Below are 20714 nucleotides of genomic sequence, written 5' to 3' on the forward strand. Positions count from 1 at the left end.
AGTCCATGATACTGCTGGGGAAAAGAGATGCTTTCCTGTAATTGAATGCTTTTAATGTGGGAGGGATTACATACTTTCTGTGAGTCAAGATGTGCCCAAATGCTTTGCTGAATGTCCAGGCCCATGGCTTCTGAATTTGTAGCCAGTCACAAAGGCAACTGTCAAATGCAAAACTGCCTTGCCCCCATCCTGTCTCCTCAGGTTGTCAGTAGAGAGACACCAGTAGTCACTGATGGGACTGACCCCTACAAATGCATTTAAAACATTTTTCATCTAATTTCCTTAATAGTTTTCACCTTTGCCATACCTGTGGCAATAAATGGCATGGTTTGGGTAAACATTTCACTAATTATCTCAGGTTTTGATCTATGCCGCTGAAGTTGCACACTGCTTCCCCAGGCAGACAGCTTTGCTAGAGCTGCCCTCTTCTACTGGAATAGTGAATAAAGCCTTTCTCAGACACGTTTTAGTACACTTCAGTCAAGTGTATAATGTAAATAAAGAGGCCCATATTGGGAATCTACAATAGCAGCAAATGTTAATTGCACAGTAACAACTAGCAAAAACAATATTCAATGTGATCATATCATGTGCTCTCCTCAGGGCACACAGTTATCATAATTAATCATGTTATTTAATAACAATAATAGGGCAAATGCAGCTTATAAATTCAATGGATATTAGGTTAATAAATGGGATCTGATAATTAGTTAGGTACGGCTGAACATTTTATGAAGCATTTTAAGAGCTTCTCTAGAGGTGGTGAATGAAGGGTGATGTGCTTGCCTCCTTCAGTGAGCAACAAGAATGAAAAGTAAATAAACAGAGATGTGAAACAGTCAAGTCTCCTTATTATCATACCCTTCCTCCAAACTTATTTTTTTTTAAAGCCAGGATTACAATGCCTTTGTAGCAAGGACTTTTGAAAGAAGCTATGATTCAGAGCCTAGTCTGATTTGAGACTGAACCTTACAATATTTTCTTATCGATCATGGAGCTTTTCACCTCAGTCATCCACTGCAGATGACTGTTTCCTGTCTTGAAAGGTTTACAGTTTAGGTAATTCATGTAAAAGAAAAAAAAAAAAAAGAACAATTGTGGTAATGATTTATCTTCCAAAAGGTGAAGCCTTTGGTGTTTCTGCTAATTCTAATATTCTCTTCAGCTTGCACAGCCCTATCATGACCTGTAAATGGTATTTTTCTAAACATAAAATCTCTACTGTAATCATTGAGCAGGTAAGAACAAGACAGGGCTTGCTATCAGTATCATGTTAATGTGACCTAATATACAGTTGAGCATTTGAACTGTGGTAAGTAGCATGACTGCAAGCTCTTTCTACTTACTGCAAGGACAAATGAATTAGTTTAAAACCATCTTTGAGGTGAGATGGGAGAACAGCAGGTACATGGGCCCCTATGGTGCTTCAGCTGTCAAGTACCTTTCAGAACCAAGTAACTCAGCTGTTTTTGATGGCACACCCTTAATCCACAAGGGAAGAGTAAGGTTAAGTGAAGGGCGCCACTGATGGACAAGCTCTGGCTGAGTTTCAGGTGCAGGGACTGAAAGCTGTGTAGTGCTACTGCCCCTATAGCTTCAAGAAGGATACCTTACACACCTCACTGCTACGTCAGTCAGTATCCATAAAGTGGTACAGAAATCAGGGTAAAGGAACAGAACTAAAAGGTGAAGGTAGGCTGTTGAGTTGTTTTTTTTAACTACTGCAACAAGATAAGCCTGTCAGTGTCCATACAATTATACTATCCTGTATTTAGAACAAGTCAATAATACATGTAATACACACCAGTAGCTGGTGTGCAGCAACGTGCTTGGCAACTCTAAACTGAGTAGTGTGAGTGTTGCCTCTGTTGGACCCTGAGCCTCCAGTTTGAAGCCAGCTGAATGGTGAAAGCAATGGAGGGGTTTTAAAAAGGTAACTGAAAATTGTCAATAACTGCAGGGCTACAGCAGCAGCAGAATGGTATTTCTGAAGAAGTAAGATAGTTGGCAGAAGCATATTTTTTTCATAGACGGTTACAGTCAGAGAACATACTGAGAGCCAGGCTCTTCTCTGAGAAATACCATTCACAGGTAAAAGGAAGTTTTAACAAAAAAGTCTGTTCTTCCAGAAAACAAGGAAAGGTCTAATTCAGTCAGCTCCGAATCAAAATGAAAACAGATTATTGCTCAAGCACAGATATTATAATAACTTGGCAGATGACTGCAGAGGCAAAATTAGCAGCGTGTGAGCGGTGCTTTGCAAACTGCACGGTTTTGACCCCCATCCATGCATCCATCCATCCATCTGTGCCTCCAGGATGGAAGAGCAGCGCGAGCGAGCACTGACCTCTAGCGGGCAGAGCATCAGACAGGGGAAAGCTCGCAGAATCCAAAATAGAAAGTACGTCATTCGCGCCGCTGGCCCCAGGCTTGTGCTTGGCAGCCCTGCAAGCCGCAATCAGCATGGCTTTACTGTGAGCAATCCCTCACTGTGTGCGTGTCAGAAAACATCATGTCTCTTGTAAAATCTAGAGGCTTTTTTTTTTTTTTAATGGCCAAAAGTAAACCGTGCACACTTAAAATTTGCTTAGTAAGACACGGAAGTCCAGTGGTCAGTAAAACTAACTCTGGATAAATTCACAGAAATTTTAGAGATTTATGGGCATTCTTGAGACTGTGTCAATGACAGTATCAAAGCACGACCATTTCAAGAAAAAACAACAACAACAACAAATCGTAAGGAGACATAAACATATACATCATAAATTAAGGGTTTTAGTCCTAATTTCCTGCAACCAAAAATTACAGAATGGTGAGAGTTCATACATTTTCAGTGTCTGCCCCAAAGGAGCCTGCTTGCTTTTCACTTTCTAGTAGTTTTCCATAGGAAAAGTATGTAAATATTTTGGATTTCTTTAAACTAATCCAAAGTGGAAAATTAATCCCATGCACAAAATTTTGTAAGGCTTCAGCCGAAACTATCAAAGTTGGGTGTCTCAAACAAGTAACGTGCAATACTGGCTTCCCTTCCTGAGATAGCTATGTCATACTTAGTGTCATTCAGCAGGCTCAACCAGAAGCTAATGAAGATTGGCATTTTTTTGGGCTTCCACTACGTTAAGATAGTGAGGTTTATGGAAAATATTTGGTCAAGGAGGATCCATAAACTTGAAGCTTGTATCTGGGTTTTGTAGAAGGATTTTGCCACTTGTGTGGGTTGTCCTTGTTTCCTTTGCACCCTATCTCACACGAGAACTTTTGTCCCCACACCACAGGTACTTATTCTTGCTTCAGAAGGGCAAGGAAAGGAACAAGCAGGAGAATCTCAAGACCCATGGATTCCCTACTGCAAGTCTGTGAAAGAAAGGAGGAAAAACTTCTATGAGGAGAGCAGGATGCCAGACAATACAGCAGACTTATTATCGAAATGCCGTTCTAGGGTAAGAGATATTGTCTCAATCTTTGATTGATATGAAGCCAATCTGTGTCCCAAAGTTAGTGCCATCACGAAAGTGAGAGTAAAATTTATCAGGGTGGCATGCAGTACAGAAAGTGATGTTTTGGTTCTGGTCTGTGATAGAATCATCTTGGATATTCTTGGGAAGAATCCCACCTCTCTCAAGAAGAATCCTGGAAAAAAAAAAAAAAAGAAAGAGAAACAGAAAATATTGTTTTTTCTACATCCTCACATTCCATAAGGCACTATTGTTAAGGAAGAACCTCAAGTACCAACTGTACAAACTGTACCAATATTGTGATTTGGGCTTTCATTTGCTTTGTTTCTTTCTTTCAGTACTAGACTAAAATAATTACTTTCCTGCATCCTGTAAAATCACATTAAATTTGGACTTTTGTCTGTAATCCATAAAGGAAAAATATATAACAATATAACAATAAAATAATAGCTGAAATCCAGTAAAAGTGAGCAAATACTATTAATTCAAAAGTATCCTTTCTGGATCTGCAAAGAACTAGACAGTACTTTGTTGAGAACCCTCACCATATTAGTCCTGAATAATACAGTATCAAAATAATTATTAGTAATTAATGTGGAATTAGTCTTTTGTTCTCTCAGGAGGCTTACCTTGTTGCTCTTCTGATGTCAATATAAGGATTTGCAGAGTCAAATAGTCTCACACACTTTGGATCAATTCTGTGAAATTCTTTTGCTGATTCGTGAGGGAGTTTATAGCAGCAAGGTCCCACGGACGGGCCCAGCACCACAAGGATATCTTTCATGTTACAGCCATATTCAGATACCATAGCATTTACTGTGGCCATAGACACTCCTAACAGTGTGCCCTTCCATCCTGTGAGAAATGAGAAGTTGAAAAAAAATTGGTATAAATTTTCTTTTTAATTTTCTAGCAGCTAAAAATATATGCAATTATTAAAGGTATAAATTAGGAGATGCATTTACACCTAAAATTAAATAATTATATCTAAAAATAAATTAGCTTAGAACCTGCCCCCCCAAATATACACATTAACAGCAATCATTTTTCTACATATAATTTACAATTTATTATTTCGATATATAATAAGAATAATAAAATAATAAAAATATATAATATAATAATAATAATATATATTATTTATTTCTAATATAATTTTGTGGAGATAGAAACTAGAAAGAATGGTTTAGATTAGAATTCCAGAGTTCTTTTTCCCAAGTGTCCTGGTTTGGGCAATTAGAGCATAATTCACAGCTCCTCTGTGCTTGAAACATTTAAATGGAATACAACAGAAATATGCCAGAAATATATTTTTATAATATGGTCAAAGTGTTTTATTGCTGTTTTTAGGGGGAAAAAACCCCAGGCACAAGCTAGAGATATACTTTGGAATAGACAAGGAAGCCAAATTTGCACTTGGGGATTGTTCGCAACAGACAGAAGAAAGCCTAGCTTTGGGTTCTCGTATCTCAGCTTGAGTCCCAGGAAATCTTTACATTGCACAGGGAGTGCAATTCGTACCAGAATGAGCAGCACCACAGGCTCTTCTGACAGGATCAGCAAACAGCACCGGTATGCAGTCAGCACCTGGAGCTGCCAGCGTGACACCCTTCTGATCCGTAACTATTCCATCATAGTCGTCAGGCTCTGTCTTTCCCATAATGCACACAGCATTAGCGTGATCAACCTGTCAAAACAAAACCAGAATGTGGACAGTGATATGGCTGCAAAACAACCCAGCTCTGACTGGTACAAGGTTTTTTCTTTGACATGAAAGTCTTCTGCACTAACTGATTATGTACAGAAATCAGGTGCTCCCTTGTTCAAATGCCCTAAAGATGTTTCAGTAGAAAGCCACTATAGAAGCAGTAGTGTATTTCTCTTTTAGGAGAAAGTGCTCTGATCAGTTATCTGATTATTCTATTTTGTGGTAAGTTAAATATTAGAACAGACTTGGAAGAATCAGTGCTGCTTCTCCACATTGTGCCAAATGGCTGATAGTTTCGATGGCTATTCTCCCAGATAAGCTGCCAGCATAAATGTTTTAACTGTCCTGCTTATCACAGCTTCTTGCTGACAAAGATAAGAATAATGCCTACAATTTAGCCAGTGATACATGAAGGAACATCCGAGCCATTTACTTGAATCCATTGTTTTATAAGATACCTTGACTCTGTGAAAAGCTTCTGGGTTAAATCCTGCAGCATTAGCTAGCCGGCGGAGATTTTCTTTAACAACGACTTGAGGGTCCCTCCGCTTGGAGCTGCTGAAGAGATTGCAGGAGCTTAGAGTTGGTATATAGGAGATCCCACCTGTCCTTGTGGTGAACCCATGTAAGAAAATATCATCTGGCAAGGCAAGAAAACACAACAAACAATTGCTTTCAAAACAAGGTCAAACCAGCTATTACATGGGTTTATACCGAAGAGACTTGGAATCAGCCAATCAAATAGAGTAGTGATTTGCCTTGGATTTAGCTGTGGCATTTAAGTTTAAGGATTCCTAATTTCCTTCTTGCTCATAATCATGCCATAGCAGGGACACTGCGACATCAGGCATGTCTGGGGCTACAGACCAGCAGAAACTCTTATCCTGCCTTTCCAAATTATGATGGTAACTCTCAAAGTGTGCAATTCCCACACAGACAGGAGGAGATTTTATTTTAACTCCCACACAGACAGGAGGTCTGCCCTCACTAAAACCAGGACTGTTTCCTCGGATCATGCTCAGGCCTGGAATGGTCTTGCCAGCCTTTTGCTTTATTTCTATTGACACTTCTTCCTCTTATACACATTTATATACACTATTACAACATCATATAGAGTTATTTGATGCCTGAAGGCATTTCCAAATCTTGTCCATTTTGCAACTCCCTTGAAGAAGTGTGCTCGGTAACAGTCTCTGTAAAAACTATTATCTGGAACTCTCTACCTGGGATCAGGGAAGATCTGAGGATGGTGAGTTCCCCTTTCAGGCTTGGCAGGCTCTCCAAGTACATCTGAATCTCACTTCGGATGAGTGCCACGTCCTGTGAAGGAAGTATTTGCCCTTCATGCTGATGTTCAGATATCTGCAGGTTTTCACTGTCAGATATCACCTGTAAATCCTCAAATTCAAACTGGTAGACTGCTGTAAAGAGATGGTCTATATACACTTTCATTAAGTCTTTTCTTAAGGTGGGGAGAATAACTTTAATGATGCTCAGGTCTTTTTCATCCAATCTCTGTTTGATGGCATACAAAGCAGCAGCTGTAGTCTGAGCACATACCACCTCCAGTCTTTTCTTCAGACTCTGAAAACCTCTCAGAGCTGCAAGCAAGAACTCTTGTTCACCTTTCCTTTCACTCCCCTGCCCCTGGCAACACATGACATAAACACACGGAGCATGGATGGCAGAGCATTTCTCAATAGCTTCCAGAGTGTTGTGCAGTAATCCTTGGATGTTGTTCTGCAAGTTGGCTGGGAGGCTGAACAGATCTATCAGTACTGCTTCCACCATATTCCAGGATATTTAAAGGTTTTTCCAACTGTCACGCAGTAACAAAACATACAAAGAGAGAAAGTAGAAAATACATACAAGTAGAAAAAAAACCCGAAAAAATTAAGAACAGCACTGTTAGTCCAAACACAGAACCATGTTAAGGCATTTAATTCAGTGATACCGTGTAGAGAAGGTACATAGCAGTTAATTACTGACTTAGGCTTTCCCAGCTGCACCAAAAGAAATTCCAACAAAAGAAAACTAGTGGAAATGGGAATAATTATGTATTTATTTAAGCATTTAGGTATTTCCCTACCACCCCACCTACCTCAGGTCTTTCCCAGGTCAGGGATGATGAAAGGTTGGTACATAAGATTAGATTTATTGAATCAATTAACCCTCATTAGACTAATGGATCTCCTTGACATGAGTGATGGGCCATCCTCCAGCTTCCATGATGCAAACAAACACAGAGGTCCCTTCCTTCCTGGGACTGGAGGAGTTTCTGCAACAATTTCTTTCAAAGTGTTTAACATACTTATGGCTGAGGTGGAGCTCATGTCTGCTACCCCTCCTGGCAGTAGGGTGCTGAGCTGTGAGGGCAATGACATTTTTCCCTGCAGGCCTTCACAAGACCTTTTGTAGTTCTCCCTTTTGCATTTCCAAAAGTATTGACTTGCTAATTTCTGACTTCTGTGTGAAGGGGCACGTGATCCAGATAGTTCTTCTTTTCAGCATGCACAAGAACTCAGTAGAGGTTACTGAAACTTTACCTAGTAATGAAAGAAGTACTTAGAACTAAAAGCAATGGAATACTGTGCACAACTTCCTGCCTCAGCTTTTTCACTCTGCTAGATGCACTCCTCTCTGAAATCAAGATGTGTCAAGCTTATCCAATATCATCCTATCATTCACATTTTGTCTTGTGGCCCATGGTGTAATTCCAGTTTTGGTGGTTTGTTTTTTCCCTTTTCTGGACTTTGTTGATCCAAGCCCAGGTAGGCCTACCTGTGGAAACTTGCCAATCCATCTCTGTTGCTATAAGGGCCTATTTTACATATCCTCTCAGAAGTGTCCTACTTTCTTTTCTCTCTGTCTGATAATCTTTCCATTTCTATCACAGGCATCCAGAGGTCTAGAACAAAAGGCTAGATCCCTCTGCTTTGGGAACCTCGAAGACACCTACTTAGATTTCATGACTAAGCACTGTCCTTGATCTAGTAGAAATATATGCACCTTTACCAACAGTTTTAAGACCCCTTAATAATTCAGAGTATTCTTTAACACCTTTTTTTTTTTTTTTTTTACAGTAATAAACTGTGCATGAAAATGTATTTACTTGTAGGAAAATTCATATCTTTGCAGGAACAAAGGACTTGAGAATCTTTTAAGTCTTTGAAATCAATGCTCTGCTACCAGAGCTAACCACACCAAATAATGCCTGGCTCAATTTTCTTGCCCCAAGACTTCATTCTCCTGTAACCACATGAATGTTCTGGCCTCACATCACTTCATTATCCTGCAAAAATACTACTGTGTGTACTTGAGGCCTATCATTATGGTAGACATGATGAACTCCTTGGCATTTTACAGTTGTCAGCGGATTCCCAGAGTTTCTCCACTGAAATGAGAGGTCAAAGACCTTTGTGGTTTTAAAGGACAGCTTATTTAGAGAAGGTTTTACAGAAAACATTCTGTATTTTCTTCATTGTTCTTTCCCCCAGACTGGAAGAAAAATAATCCTGACTGAAAATGATGTTTTCCTTTCTGCGAATTGAACACTTACAAAGATTAAATAGTGACTATCAAAACAGGTGATCTGAAAGTATCAAAATGTAATAGCAGATAAAAGCAACTGCCAAGGAATTTATGACTCCTGATTTTGCTCAGAGTATTATTTACACACAGCTGATAATGGATTTTAGAAGAAAGATCTTGCTGAGAAAACAGTGCTGAAACAGACTCATGCCAAAGACCATGACTTGGGAAATCAGAGTATTTTCTTTCCTACCCTGACACTCTCTGTGGGAGACCTGTTTGAATGTGACATGATCCCAATCAAGGTACAGCTCATTGTCCCAGGAAAGACAGCACAACAGAGGGGTGTAGTGCAAAAACAGATTATTGCTTCACTTCAGATATGTTGATAGTGGAAGGTTATTAGAGTTCATTGCTGTTCTTGTACTTGCCCAGAAAAATACTACCAAAGAAAGGGTGGAAGGAAAGTGTTTGATGAGGGAGAGGTAATTGCATACATTGTTATTAAGTTGTGCATGCCCTGCAAAAACTCCACAGGGGCAATTACTGGGATGTACACATAGGAACAATGGGGCTGATTCACCCTGATATCCTTCTAGCTTTGCATCACAGAGTCCTAGTGAGGACAGTGGTGTCAGAATAGATTTGCTTACAAGTGTAGCAAAACTGATTCCTTTCCAAGTCACTCCAAAAAACCCCTTCTCAAAATACATACAAGCACAGTAAATTTTAGTCTATGGGAGATGTATTCATGGTTATTTGGGTTTTAATTAACATGCTCTACTGTCCAGTGTTCCACTGAAGCTACATCCAAAAAATAAGTACATTTATTAAGGAGTTGATCATTTTGGTACACAATTCAAGACAAATACTTGCACAAACGTGAAGCCAAGGTCACCCATTAGCTATTTCCTCACTCCCTGAAACTGACAGTACAAACATTTGGAGGTTACAAGATTTTCTTGCACAGATATCAAGAAAAGTAGATCAAAGAAAACTATCAATAACCATACGAGAGGTGAGGAAGGTAACAAGAGCAAAAATTAGAAAAGCAAAGTGAATATAGAGAAAGAACAATGAAGGAAATAAAACCAGGCTGCAGAGAAGAGACAGCCCAGGGTAGAAATGAGATGCAAAAACGCAATTTTCAAGAACCCCAGAAATCTAATTCTAAAAGTTCACTGTTGGCCAAGACAAGATTGCTGACAATTTCCTGCATCTTTGAATCCTGATGGTCATTTTATATTAGTAGAGAAACTGAGAGAACAGACATAATTTTTTGAAAATTAAAATGGCAGGGGGTATTTAATATCTGCCAAAGACAGATGCCCTAAGAAAGAAAACAGGTCATTGAAGCAGCCCAGATGAACAGAGATGTGTAAAATTTCATGTGTAAATACTTAGTGTGTAAAATTTCAACAAGAGCAAACACAAAGAAGAAAATCCAAAAACCAGGAGAAAAAAAAATACACTTAAGCCTTTAAAACTGGATTAAAATAAAACATTCTTCCTCTTTTAACCTAGGTTTTTATAGGCAAGGTTGAAGAAACAGAAGTCACCGCATACAAGGAAAATACCGAAGTACACGCAGTTTTCATAAACACAGGAGTTTACTTACACAGGTGGACAATCCTATTAAATTCTGAAAGGTACCATCTGACAAAAAACACAGGCATTTCCAGCCTTATATATCTCACTTCTTTCAGTCTCAGAGCTGATTCGTACAAGCTGGAAATTCCTATGCTGTGTAAGGCTGCAGTGGGAACCTGTATTTCTTCTTTTTGACCGGACCCTGCTTTGCTGCTGGTTATACCGGAAAGAACAAACTGTACTGCGAGACACCAGCATGATTAACAAGTGCCTGGGGAGCGCTGAAGGCGGAAGCAGCGTTAACCCTGCTGTGATCACACCTTCCTTCTGCTGCACCAGTTTTGCACAACCGCAGACCAACTCCCAAACCCACGGCCCAGCCAAACAGGACCTCCCACAAAGAAGTTAAAGGAAAACTTGTGCACAGCGGAGGAGTTTCCTTTTCTGAGCGGTAGCTCTGTGCTCCACTGAAGTATTTGGCAGCCAGTGATGAAAAAATATTATTCTGGACCTAGACAGAGGTTACACAATGTCAGCTTTTGGGGCCACAGGCCTGTAGTGAGGATGGTGATTGCTCCTTGCAGCAGCCGGGAATTTCACACAGCTTAGTGAAAAAGTCTTAACCCTATGACAGGACAATGCAAAGGTTAAAAGGAAAGCAAGGAAATGAGGGATTTATATCAGGCCTTGTGCAAGAATCATTTCCTCAGCTGTGTTAAAATCATAGGCACGACTGTTAAGTATATGACGACAGAAGAAAGGGACAAGAAAAAAACCACAGTACTTTTTAATGGACAGAAGAATTAATAAAGTCTGATTTCCCATGAATTCTTGTCTCCTGTTCCTCCTTTCCCTGCAACCACAGTAAACCTACATTTCTGCCAGGTCCAAAACACACATGGTGAGTGCTCTGCCATTTTCCCTCCTGCTATTCTGTTCATGTGCTGGACAGAGGGATGAGAGCTGGTTCTGTCTCCCGAAGGGAACTGATGAGGCGACCTTGTCCTTCCTTACCCAGACATCTCTTTTCCTGAAGTTTGCAGAAATCGGTCATCTCTGAGACTTTCCACCCCAGTGCCAAATGTGACTGAGCTAGGTCATTAAAATTTAACAGGAGAACTACTTGGTGGAGAGAAACCAATGCAATCATTTTCTCTCCTTCAGCCACACTAAGGAAGAAAAACTAATTAATGGTGTTATTTTTGGTGCAGAATGCTGAGAAGGAAAAGGTCAGAAAATATTCAGGGTACAAAACAATATTGAAAAATGACAAGTTGATACCTCCTGAATGAAATATTGTATTCAGCTTATGCCACTTCAGGAAAGGGATGAAATAAATAGGTCATATGCAGACACGAACAATTAGTTTATAAAATAGTTGTTACAAATGAATATATAAGTATTTTGATATTTATTTATATCTGTAAGTTGTTTAATATAGGATTTACAATTTAAAACTAAATATGTTCCAAAAATATAAAAAATACAAAAATAGGTAAATTTAAAAATCGAATTATAAAACCAGTGCGATTTAGGGTTGAAATTCCCTAGAATTCCATAGCTGAATACAAGCGGACCAGAGGCAAGTCCGTGGCTACAGAGCAGAGCACGGCATAGGCCAGAGGAGACTGGGCCGGCATCTCTTCTCCTTCGTCATCCAGCGGTGCTCGGGTAAACTTGATGTTCTCTGCACAACGAATGATGGCAGCGAGCGCAGTCTAATACAATGAATGCGGTAACTCGGGGAACTTGGGAGCAAAGGGCGGCGGAGCAGGACGGCCTCAGGCGCGGCCGAGCCGGGCGGCATCACCGTCACGGGCGGTGAAACGGCCCCGCGTTTCCTAAGCGATCCCTCCCGCCGCGTTCCCTCGGGCTGCCGGCGGGATCATCCCGACTCCCCATGGCCCTGGGCTTCCGCAGGCCGCGGGCGGGCGGCGGCGGCCCGGGGAGCGCGGCAGGTGCCGTGTGGCGGCCGCAGCAAGGCGGGCGTTCGGGAGAAACGCGGGTAGCGCACGGCCTCGGGCATTTCTTCTAAAATAACTTCTAAAATAACTTCTAAAAGTTACGGCTGTGCTCACCAACTGAGCGTCTGTTCTGCGGAGAAGGCGGAAGAACACCGCAGTAGTTTCTTTTATGAGATTCTGCAAGAAAGTGTGCCAATTCTCAGTGATTAGCTTTGAGTAACCTGTAATTGCTAATTAAAAAATAACCAAATTAAATGAATCTGTCTATCTGCGATCCCACGGGACGGCCCTCAATATTGTTTCGTCTTCAAGAACCAAATGGAAAGAAGAATGAAACAATTCACCTCTTTTTTATCCTTCCAGTTCTTCATTTCTGCCTGAAATGGCCAAGCAAAATTCCCCATCGCTAGCTGAAGCTGTGAAACGAGTTGCAGAGCAGCAGCAGTCACAGGTGTCAGACATAGAAAAAAGCAAAACAGTTCTTTTCCAATTGCAGGTAATAAACCTTGTTTAGAGTAATTAAATCAATTAATTTTCGTTGGATGAGGAAGTATTCCCTTGAACAAGAGAAGTTGATGGTACTTAATGGGCGAGTGCATTCAAGTGTACGGCAGCTATTCTGTTCCTGTGTGTGGTATTTAAGCTCAGCCAGAGCTGTGGGTGTGTATTGTTGTTTTTGTAAGGCCACAGCACAGCTAAGTCTTCATTACAGCAAGTGAAACGTTGCTTTGTTAGTCGGAAAAAACAAGCAAACAAACAAACAAAACAAACAAAAACCAAACCAAAACAAAGAAAAAATCCTAACCCCCCCCAAAAAAGAAACCCCCACAACCCTATAACAAAAATACCGAGCTGAACCCAAAAGGCAAACCCACAACTACATGCAAAGTTAGAGCTTTATGATTGTTAAAATTTATTTATTTAATTGTAATTTCGTAAGAAATTGTAGGGGAAGGATTTTAAAGATTTTTTTTTCCACCACAGTATATGTATATTTTTTCTTAACATATTTTTGACACAAAATGCTTCACCTGCCCCCCTCCCCCCATGTTTGAAGTGGGTATCCTAATTATTCAGTACAATTTTGTAGAACACTGGATATGTGTACCTTTGTGAAGACTCTGTGATAATTTCTTTTGTCTTTTATTAAGCTTTCAATTATTGCTTAACTTTAGAGATCAAATTTCTGTTGAAAACTTACTTTTACGCCTGAGAAAAGGTTCCAGTCAACATTTTTGAGCATAGAAGAATACAAATGGAAGTAGTAGAGTTCCAATTATAACATCTGTGCATAGCGCTACAACTGAAATAATTGATATTTGAAACATATTTTTGCACAAAGATAACATTTCTGAAGTAGCAGTGAAATCTTGTAGTTTTAGGAATGTCAGTGGACTGGCCACCCTTTACAAGAAGCTTTGTGCTGTATCCCATAATATAGTCTGATGATGCTGCAACAATAATTTGTGATCATATCATTTAAAAACATGTATCTATTTTAAAAAAGAGCCACAGAACTTTAAAGCCCTGGGTAATTACAGGTCCTTTCCAACCTTGATGATTCTGTGATTTCTTATGATGGTTTGAAGTACTCCTTCCTGATTTTGTTCACTTCTCATCAGCGAGATAATGTAGAGGCCTTTTTAGGACTAGATACATATTTCTTTTGGGGTTGAAAATAACTGTGATTAATTCAACTCTCAGCTCCTACTGTCATGAAGTCAGGATTAAAAATCTCACTTGAACAGTTTAGTTAAGCTCCATCAGCTGACACACCCCTCTATGTGTTTGTGTGGGTTTGCAAGGGATTTTTGGCATCTTTAGTAATTTTTATTCTGATTAGGACTTCACCAGCTCTAAGCAAACATTACAATTGGGTTTGATCTGCCACGTCCTATATATCTTGCAACTTAAGAGGAACTTAAAAGTGAGTTAAAGGTATCTTACTTAATATTTTAGACTCAATCTAAGGGGAGAAGACTAAGACAGTATTCTTACATAGTGCCTCTAAGATGATGATATTAAGAAATGCAAGTCTAATTATCTTCCATTCAAACCACATTAGGCAAGTGAAAAAAAAAGACTGTCAAATAAATTTCAATTACAGCATTTAACCAGACACTTCATATCTTCCTCCAAAAACAAATCTTAAATTAACACTGAAATATTTTACAGGCAAAGTGTCAGGAACTAGAAAAAGAAATGAATTCTGTTCTGTTAGAAACAAAGACTACAGAAGGGGAAATACATCTGCAAGATGATGCCACAGAAGTGACAAAATATCGGTGTGAAAATTTGGAGGCCCAAGTCAGAGCCCTTTATTCTGAAAATTTTAAATTGAGGTGTGATGCAGAAACAGTACAAGTGGAGTTTGAGATGATACTTGCAAGAAATAATGAATATCGGGAAAAAATAAAGGATCATAAACATCTATTTTGGGAGATGGAAAGTAAATTGCCAGTTATGATTGAACTTGCCAGAAAGAAAGCGGTTGTGGAAGAATTAAAGGCAAAGAAGGAGAAGTTAATATGTGAGCTCCAGAATCCAGAAGGATCTGTTATAAAACAAGTGCAGGTACAGTATTTCCTTTTTGATTCTTTCCTTCTATGTGAAATAATTTTGACATAGTTCATATAATATGATTATTTTGCTTAATATGTTTATGGTTCTTGAGGGACTGACTACAAGGGAATATAGATAATTCATAATGCTGCATTAATTAGAGAAAAATTTACTTCAGTATGCAGTGAAAAATATCAGTATTGTTATCTGTGTAATATTGTAAAAAAATGTTTATACTGTGTGATTGAATGAACTCAAATATGAAAATACTACAGAGCTGTAAATTAGGCTTTATCTTTGGATAGACTTATATGAATGCTTTTCAGAATTCTGTGGAAGATCGCCATATTGTTACATTTTTTGGTAAGAACACAATATTCTTTAAACTTTGCTGTCAACAAAATACACTTGAGCTGTTTGCCTACAGGAGGTAAATTTGATGAGATGGTGATAGAAATAAGAAGAGAGGAAAGATATGTTTGGTATTCTAATCTAAAACTGTTGGTTTTACTTGACCCAATTGCAATTTTTATTAATAACAACTACATAGGAATATTTCACCACAGAATTTTGCCAATATATGGACAAACACAAGTATGAAGTTGAAATGGGATCGCAGATTTCAACCTGATGTAACTTGAATTATTGAAAGTTTGATGGTAGTCTGTTACTGTAAATTGATGAAAATTTGTTTGTACAACAGATCTTTCAATACTGATAAATGAAGACTAACATCATATTTTCTTATGAGAAAGAAAAATATATCTTAAATATTACATTAAATATTCATGCATTTTGCAGTTAATTGCATTTTAAATAAAGACCACCAAAATTATCTCAAAGTCCTGTATTTTTGTAGTTTTCATATTTCAGATCCAGAGTATATATTCTTACAAGTGTAAAACCATGTGATAAAATATTTAATAGTTAATTTTTAAGTACCCATCCTAAATTATTATTAATTTAATTATTATTCATGTGTTTGTTGTGAAATTGTTTATTATAGACCTTTATCTCATTTCTATTAACTGGGACTGTTAAAATTAGACAATTTTAATAAGTAGATTAGATGAACTGTGCAACCTTTCAAGGAGTGGATTTCTTTATCTTGACTTACACCTGCAGGAAGAAATCACACTTTTAAAAAGCGAAATCACAACATTGAAAGATTCCATCAATAAAAAAAGAGATCTCCTGGAAGAAGAGAAAAAAAAGCATGCTAAGCTTAAAAAAGAAATTGAGGTGAGTCATTGGAATAAAATTTAATTGCAGTTCCCCTGACGGAATGTAGATAATGCAAATGAAGTTTGAAGGACTTTATACACCGTTGCTGGCTATACATTGTTCAAGTATATATGCAGCAATGATGCTGTCTTAAATTCTGGGTGCACATAGTCTTTCTAAAATTCAGAGCTTAATTGTGAAGAACATTTTTTTCTGAAGTCTTTTGAGAAGGAGTTCATCTGTGAACTTTTGTAATGATTCCTGGAAAAAGAAGAGGTCTCTGAATAGTAGTAAAGCAAATGCACATTTTAAAATTTCTGTAATACTTCTGAAATACTTTACATTTCACTGCTGACTTGATGACTTGATAACTCATCAATGGAAGAATCGAGTGGACCAGGAAAATGGACTTCCCATGAATCTCCCTAATTTGAGCTGACATTAAATTAGGAATGACACAGCAGCTCCTAATTAGCTGACAAGATAAAATTCTGATCAATGGTTAAAACCTTTTCTTTTAAATAATTGAACTATATTTTTCATTTTGTTTCTTACTAAAGTACCCTGTATGATTAGATAATTTTTATTTTGGAAATTTTGTACCATTTATCTTGTCAGTTCAAATAAATGCCACAAAATTTAATGAGCAAAGGTTAATAATATAAAGATTAACTGCTTTAAGGTTAGTTCTATTGCCCATTGTAAAATGTAGGAGGAAGAAAGAATCACTTTTTTCATGTGACAGAGAACAGAGAGAATTTTTAACCTAAAAAGCAAAACACAGCTGCTTTAGAATAGGTCTGCTAGTCAGCATTAGAGAAAATGTTTTATTACCAAGGCAACATCTCCCTAAGAAAATTCTCTAAACCCAAAGTTAAATTAGGTAGCCTTAAAATGATGTTCTGTTCTGTCATCAAAATCACTTTAATTAAATAGTGAATGTTAACCTTCACTTTTGTTTTTCGGTTGTTTGGATTATATGTTCTTTTTGTCTCAGAAGGATATAGGAAATACCCAAAACCTTTCAGGGTATTATTTTCTCTTAAGAACTCTCCTGAAAACAGTCCAATTTTTAATCTAAAATTTCCAGTGGAAAGACAGAGACATTTATACCCAGCAGTCCTCAGCACAACTTGGGAAAGAAAAGTCAAGCACAGGAATAAAGTGAGATACTAGGCACATGGATGGGGTTTTATTGAGCTGCTGCAGGGGTGGAATTCAGCTGGCACCTGATGTAATTGTTTGGAGCATCCCAAGGAGGGCAGCTAAGATGGGCCTTGAGGTGAAGCCCTATGAGGAGCCACTGAGGTCACTTGGTCTGTTCAGCCTGGGGGAGACTGAGGGGAGAGCTCATTGCAGTTACAACTTCCTCGTGAGGGGAAGAGGAGGGGCAGGCACTGGGCAGTGACGGGACCCCAGGGAATGGCCTGAAGCTGTGTCAGGGGAGGTTTATGTTGGACATTAGGACAAGGTTCTTCACCCAGAGGGTGTTTGGGCACTGGAACAGGCTCCCCAGGGAAATGGTCACAGCACCAGCCTGGCAGAGACCAAGAAGCGTTTTAACAATGCTCTCAGACACAGGGTGTGACACTTGGGAATGTCCTGTGCAGAGCCAGGGGTTGGACTTGATGGTCCTGATGGGGCCCTTCCACCTTAGCATATTCTGTGATTCTGTGACTCTTAAAGCAGCTTGTGGACCTTCTCTTACTCTTTCCTGAGCACCAGCCCCATTACCTATTTCTTGAAAAGCGGATCCTGTTCCCAGCCTTGGACAGGGTTGTCAGCAGTAAATCAGGGTACTTAGCTGTGTAGGGTCAAGGCTTCAGTCATAAGGATAATTCAAGATATCCACAAATACAAGAAAATTTATTGTTATGTAAAAGTAATTTAAAAAAACCTGACTCAAAAGACTGTCTATTCCCCTGCTGCCCTCTTTCCCCAGTGTCAGTGTGTGACACTATTATTCTTGACAGATGCTTGCCTATCCTGTCCTTAAATGACCCTGGTGGTGGAGATACCCTGAGTGCCCAGACAATTTTTTTCTAGTGTTTGACTTTCATGTACACAAGATCCAATAAAAAGCACAGTGCTGTCCCTTCACTGTCTCCAGTAAGCATATTAATGTTCCCTCCCTTAGCCGATGTGCCAGACTGTTCCCAATAATGATGCTAGAGACACATTTCTAAAAAAAGCAGATAATATTGATCATAGATGTTTCAGTGTCATACAACGTAGTCCTAGTGATGTGGATGCCCCAAGCACTCATTCAGATGAGTGAATCTGACAGCATCCCTCAAAAAGTTGCAAACAATTATTGTGGAGAGTGAGGTAACCTGAAGGAAGACAAGCCGTCGCAAATAAAAAGGGCAGTAATTTATAGACCAACAGTGAGGCAGTTTCCTAGTTATTTGTGAAATTTAGGCAGTGAGATTTTAGAAAGTCACTGACCGTGCTGTGGTTCTGATGCAGCTGTGCATCATTATGTGCATGTGAAATACAGTGTAATAATGCTTCAATAAGCAGACACAAGAGTAATTATACGCTACCACTCATAGGCCATTTAAACTAGGGTAAGTAAGCCCAAATTTCATTAAGGGAATGCCCATTATTTCCATTTTTATTGTAGTGAATGCTTCATTCTTTTAGCAGTTCAGAATGCAGATTTTCAGAGGATTTTCTGCAGCAGCCATTCTTCTCCACATAAGGCAGCAATGAGGGCAGAATTGACAGTCTACATTGCCACACTGTTGCCTGTCTAAGAAAAATGTGCCATTTTAAATGCAGTGCAGCTACAAAGGTGCTACTCCAGCCATCGAGGTTACCTCATTTGTATTCCCATTTATATCCAAACATGCTTGTCAAAGAATGAAAATTTCTGCCCTCTCAACTCTCATTCTGGTGCCTCAAATCTTCTACGTGCAAAGCCTTGACAGAGCTGTGACATGCTGAGCCCTTGGGTGGCATTTACTTTGTTGAATTTTAGACATCTACAGAGCAGATATCCACACTGAACTCTGCACTTAAGGTCTTAGTAGGACAGAGCTTTTCTTTCCTTAATTGGAAAATGAGTCATGATTCATGTCCTCAACCAGATCAGATGAATGGGTTCCTAGATGTCTCTTCAGTAGCTGAAAATAAATATGGAATGACTTGGTCGAATGTCAGAATATATAATGGACAGAATTAGGTAAGCTGAACTCACCTCTGTAAATAGTTTTACTGGAATGAAATTTTGAAGTGATTTTCATTTTTCTTTAGGTACAGAATAAGAGATATGATGCTATTTTAAAACGTTTGCATTGCCAGCTGAACAAAGTCCATTCAAATAAACGACAATGGCACTGGAACATTCAGCAGTTGGAGAAGAAGGCTGCAGAACTAAGAGAGTGTCTTGAAGTAGCAGAGTTACAAAACATCATATGACAAACTTAATAAAGCTGGAATGTGCATAATCTTTTCCAGGCAGGGGAATTTTTTCTGGAAATGCTACAAATCTTAAATAGCCTGATAACTGGGCTAGGCCTCAGTCATTTCCTTCTTTTTAAAGTTTGTCCCTCTTTCATTTTGTGGCCTAAACTAATAACCACAATAATAAATCAGTTGTTCAGAAATAACTTAGCTGTTCAGGAAGAAAGTTACTGACACTTCCAGGTGTTTTCAAAATATGTGTCAGTTTTATCTAAAAAGTTATTTGAAAGTCAACCAAACAAGATTTGGCCAGTTCCTTTATATTTCGTTTGGTCTCTGAAGGCTGGGATATAAGTTGCTGTTCCTACAGAGAAATTAATACTGGTATATATTTGCACTCCTAAGAGACCAAAGTTCTTTTATATTTTATCCACATCCTTTTTTATTGCAACTTGTTAAGGAACTCTGAAAGCTTTGATGACCTGTATTTTGCTCTGTGGGAAACTCTTATAGAAGATGTTACAGTCTGCCAGGATGTTCTGGCATGGGGGACAAAGGGGCCAAAGGCTGTCCAGCTGTGAAAGGTAGGCTTTGAAACAAGTACACTCAGAACTGCACTTCAAATAACCTGACTTCAACTGGTTTAATAGATATTAGCAAAGAGGAGTGAGTAGGTACCACATCTGGACAGCTTTTAAAATGGAACAACTCACCCTCAAGAAACAGGAATGCATTATAGATGATTGACGACAGAGGAATTTATTGTCTAGAGGATTTTAACTAATATCAGCCACCTAACATCTAAGTGCTTAATGATCTAAGATGACTCAACATACATGACAATGCATTAAAAACTCTTGTTAAAATAGTTGGGAACAGTAGATGTTTTCCTTTACTTTCTTTTTATTTTTATATTGCTTGGCATTTGAAGAATTTACAGTACTTTCCCTTCTCTTACACTTAAGGCAGTAGTTCTGCTTGGACATAACTTGTAATGTTTATGTGTTCTATGAAAGTAGCTTTTTATTTAAGGTGTTGTCTTGAATAATTTAGATTTACCTTTACTCATGAATATAAAATGAAGACAACTATTTAGTGTGAAAAATGTTAAACTGTTTATGTATTGTTATCTTACAAAAGCAAAGCTTATAATGTAGTACTGTTATTACCTTATTACCTTATTACCTCATATGTTCATGTATGTTTACATTTCCCTTAATATGTTATTTCACTTAATATAAAGTTATTTTAAGCAATATCCTGATTCAGTAA

The 20714-nt window shown here is 38.6% G+C and overlaps 2 protein-coding genes across 4 annotated transcripts; one reads left to right on the forward strand and one right to left on the reverse strand.

Annotated features, from left to right (window-relative positions):
* Window positions 1–1770: 1770 nt before the first annotated feature.
* On the reverse strand, window positions 1771–10486 carry LACC1 (laccase domain containing 1). Of its 3 annotated transcripts, none has more exons than XM_066176209.1 (6): window positions 10313–10397; window positions 6387–6982; window positions 5622–5803; window positions 4977–5142; window positions 4085–4310; window positions 1771–3630 (listed from the first exon to the last, which is right to left on the reverse strand). In XM_066176209.1, the coding sequence occupies exons 2-6, from the start codon at window positions 6952–6954 to the stop codon at window positions 3456–3458; spliced, it is 1317 nt and encodes a 438-aa protein (XP_066032306.1). In that variant the 5' UTR covers window positions 6955–6982; window positions 10313–10397; the 3' UTR covers window positions 1771–3455. The 3 variants fall into 3 exon arrangements, with proteins under 3 accessions (XP_066032306.1, XP_066032307.1, XP_066032308.1); XM_066176210.1 differs by having other exon boundaries at window positions 6387–6483; window positions 10313–10395; XM_066176211.1 differs by lacking the exon at window positions 6387–6982 and having other exon boundaries at window positions 10313–10486.
* A 1364-nt stretch (window positions 10487–11850) lies between these two features.
* Window positions 11851–20234, forward strand: CCDC122 (coiled-coil domain containing 122). Its single transcript, XM_066176212.1, has 5 exons — window positions 11851–12019; window positions 12612–12744; window positions 14424–14822; window positions 15936–16052; window positions 19293–20234. The coding sequence occupies exons 1-5, from the start codon at window positions 12015–12017 to the stop codon at window positions 19455–19457; spliced, it is 819 nt and encodes a 272-aa protein (XP_066032309.1). The 5' UTR covers window positions 11851–12014; the 3' UTR covers window positions 19458–20234.
* The last annotated feature ends 480 nt before the right edge of the window (window positions 20235–20714 follow it).

The sequence above is a fragment of the Chamaea fasciata genome, unplaced genomic scaffold (assembly GCF_029207755.1).
Source record: "Chamaea fasciata isolate MVZ Bird 193981 ecotype frontalis unplaced genomic scaffold, bChaFas1.0.hap1 SCAF_2, whole genome shotgun sequence".
Lineage (NCBI taxonomy): Eukaryota > Metazoa > Chordata > Aves > Passeriformes > Sylviidae > Chamaea > Chamaea fasciata.

Excerpts from the sequence above, each read along its gene's own strand:
- LACC1 (XM_066176209.1), bottom strand. The coding sequence starts at position 6,954 with ATGGTGGAAGCAGTACTGATAGATCTGTTCAGCCTCCCAGCCAACTTG. Across the intron at positions 5,143-5,621 it reads AAGCTTTTCACAGAGTCAAG|GTTGATCACGCTAATGCTGT; the intron begins GTATCTTATAAA and ends TTGTTTTGACAG. Across the intron at positions 3,631-4,084 it reads GACATCAGAAGAGCAACAAG|GATTCTTCTTGAGAGAGGTG; the intron begins GTAAGCCTCCTG and ends TTTTTTTTCCAG.
- CCDC122 (XM_066176212.1), top strand. Across the intron at positions 14,823-15,935 it reads CTGTTATAAAACAAGTGCAG|GAAGAAATCACACTTTTAAA; the intron begins GTACAGTATTTC and ends TTACACCTGCAG. Across the intron at positions 16,053-19,292 it reads AGCTTAAAAAAGAAATTGAG|GTACAGAATAAGAGATATGA; the intron begins GTGAGTCATTGG and ends ATTTTTCTTTAG.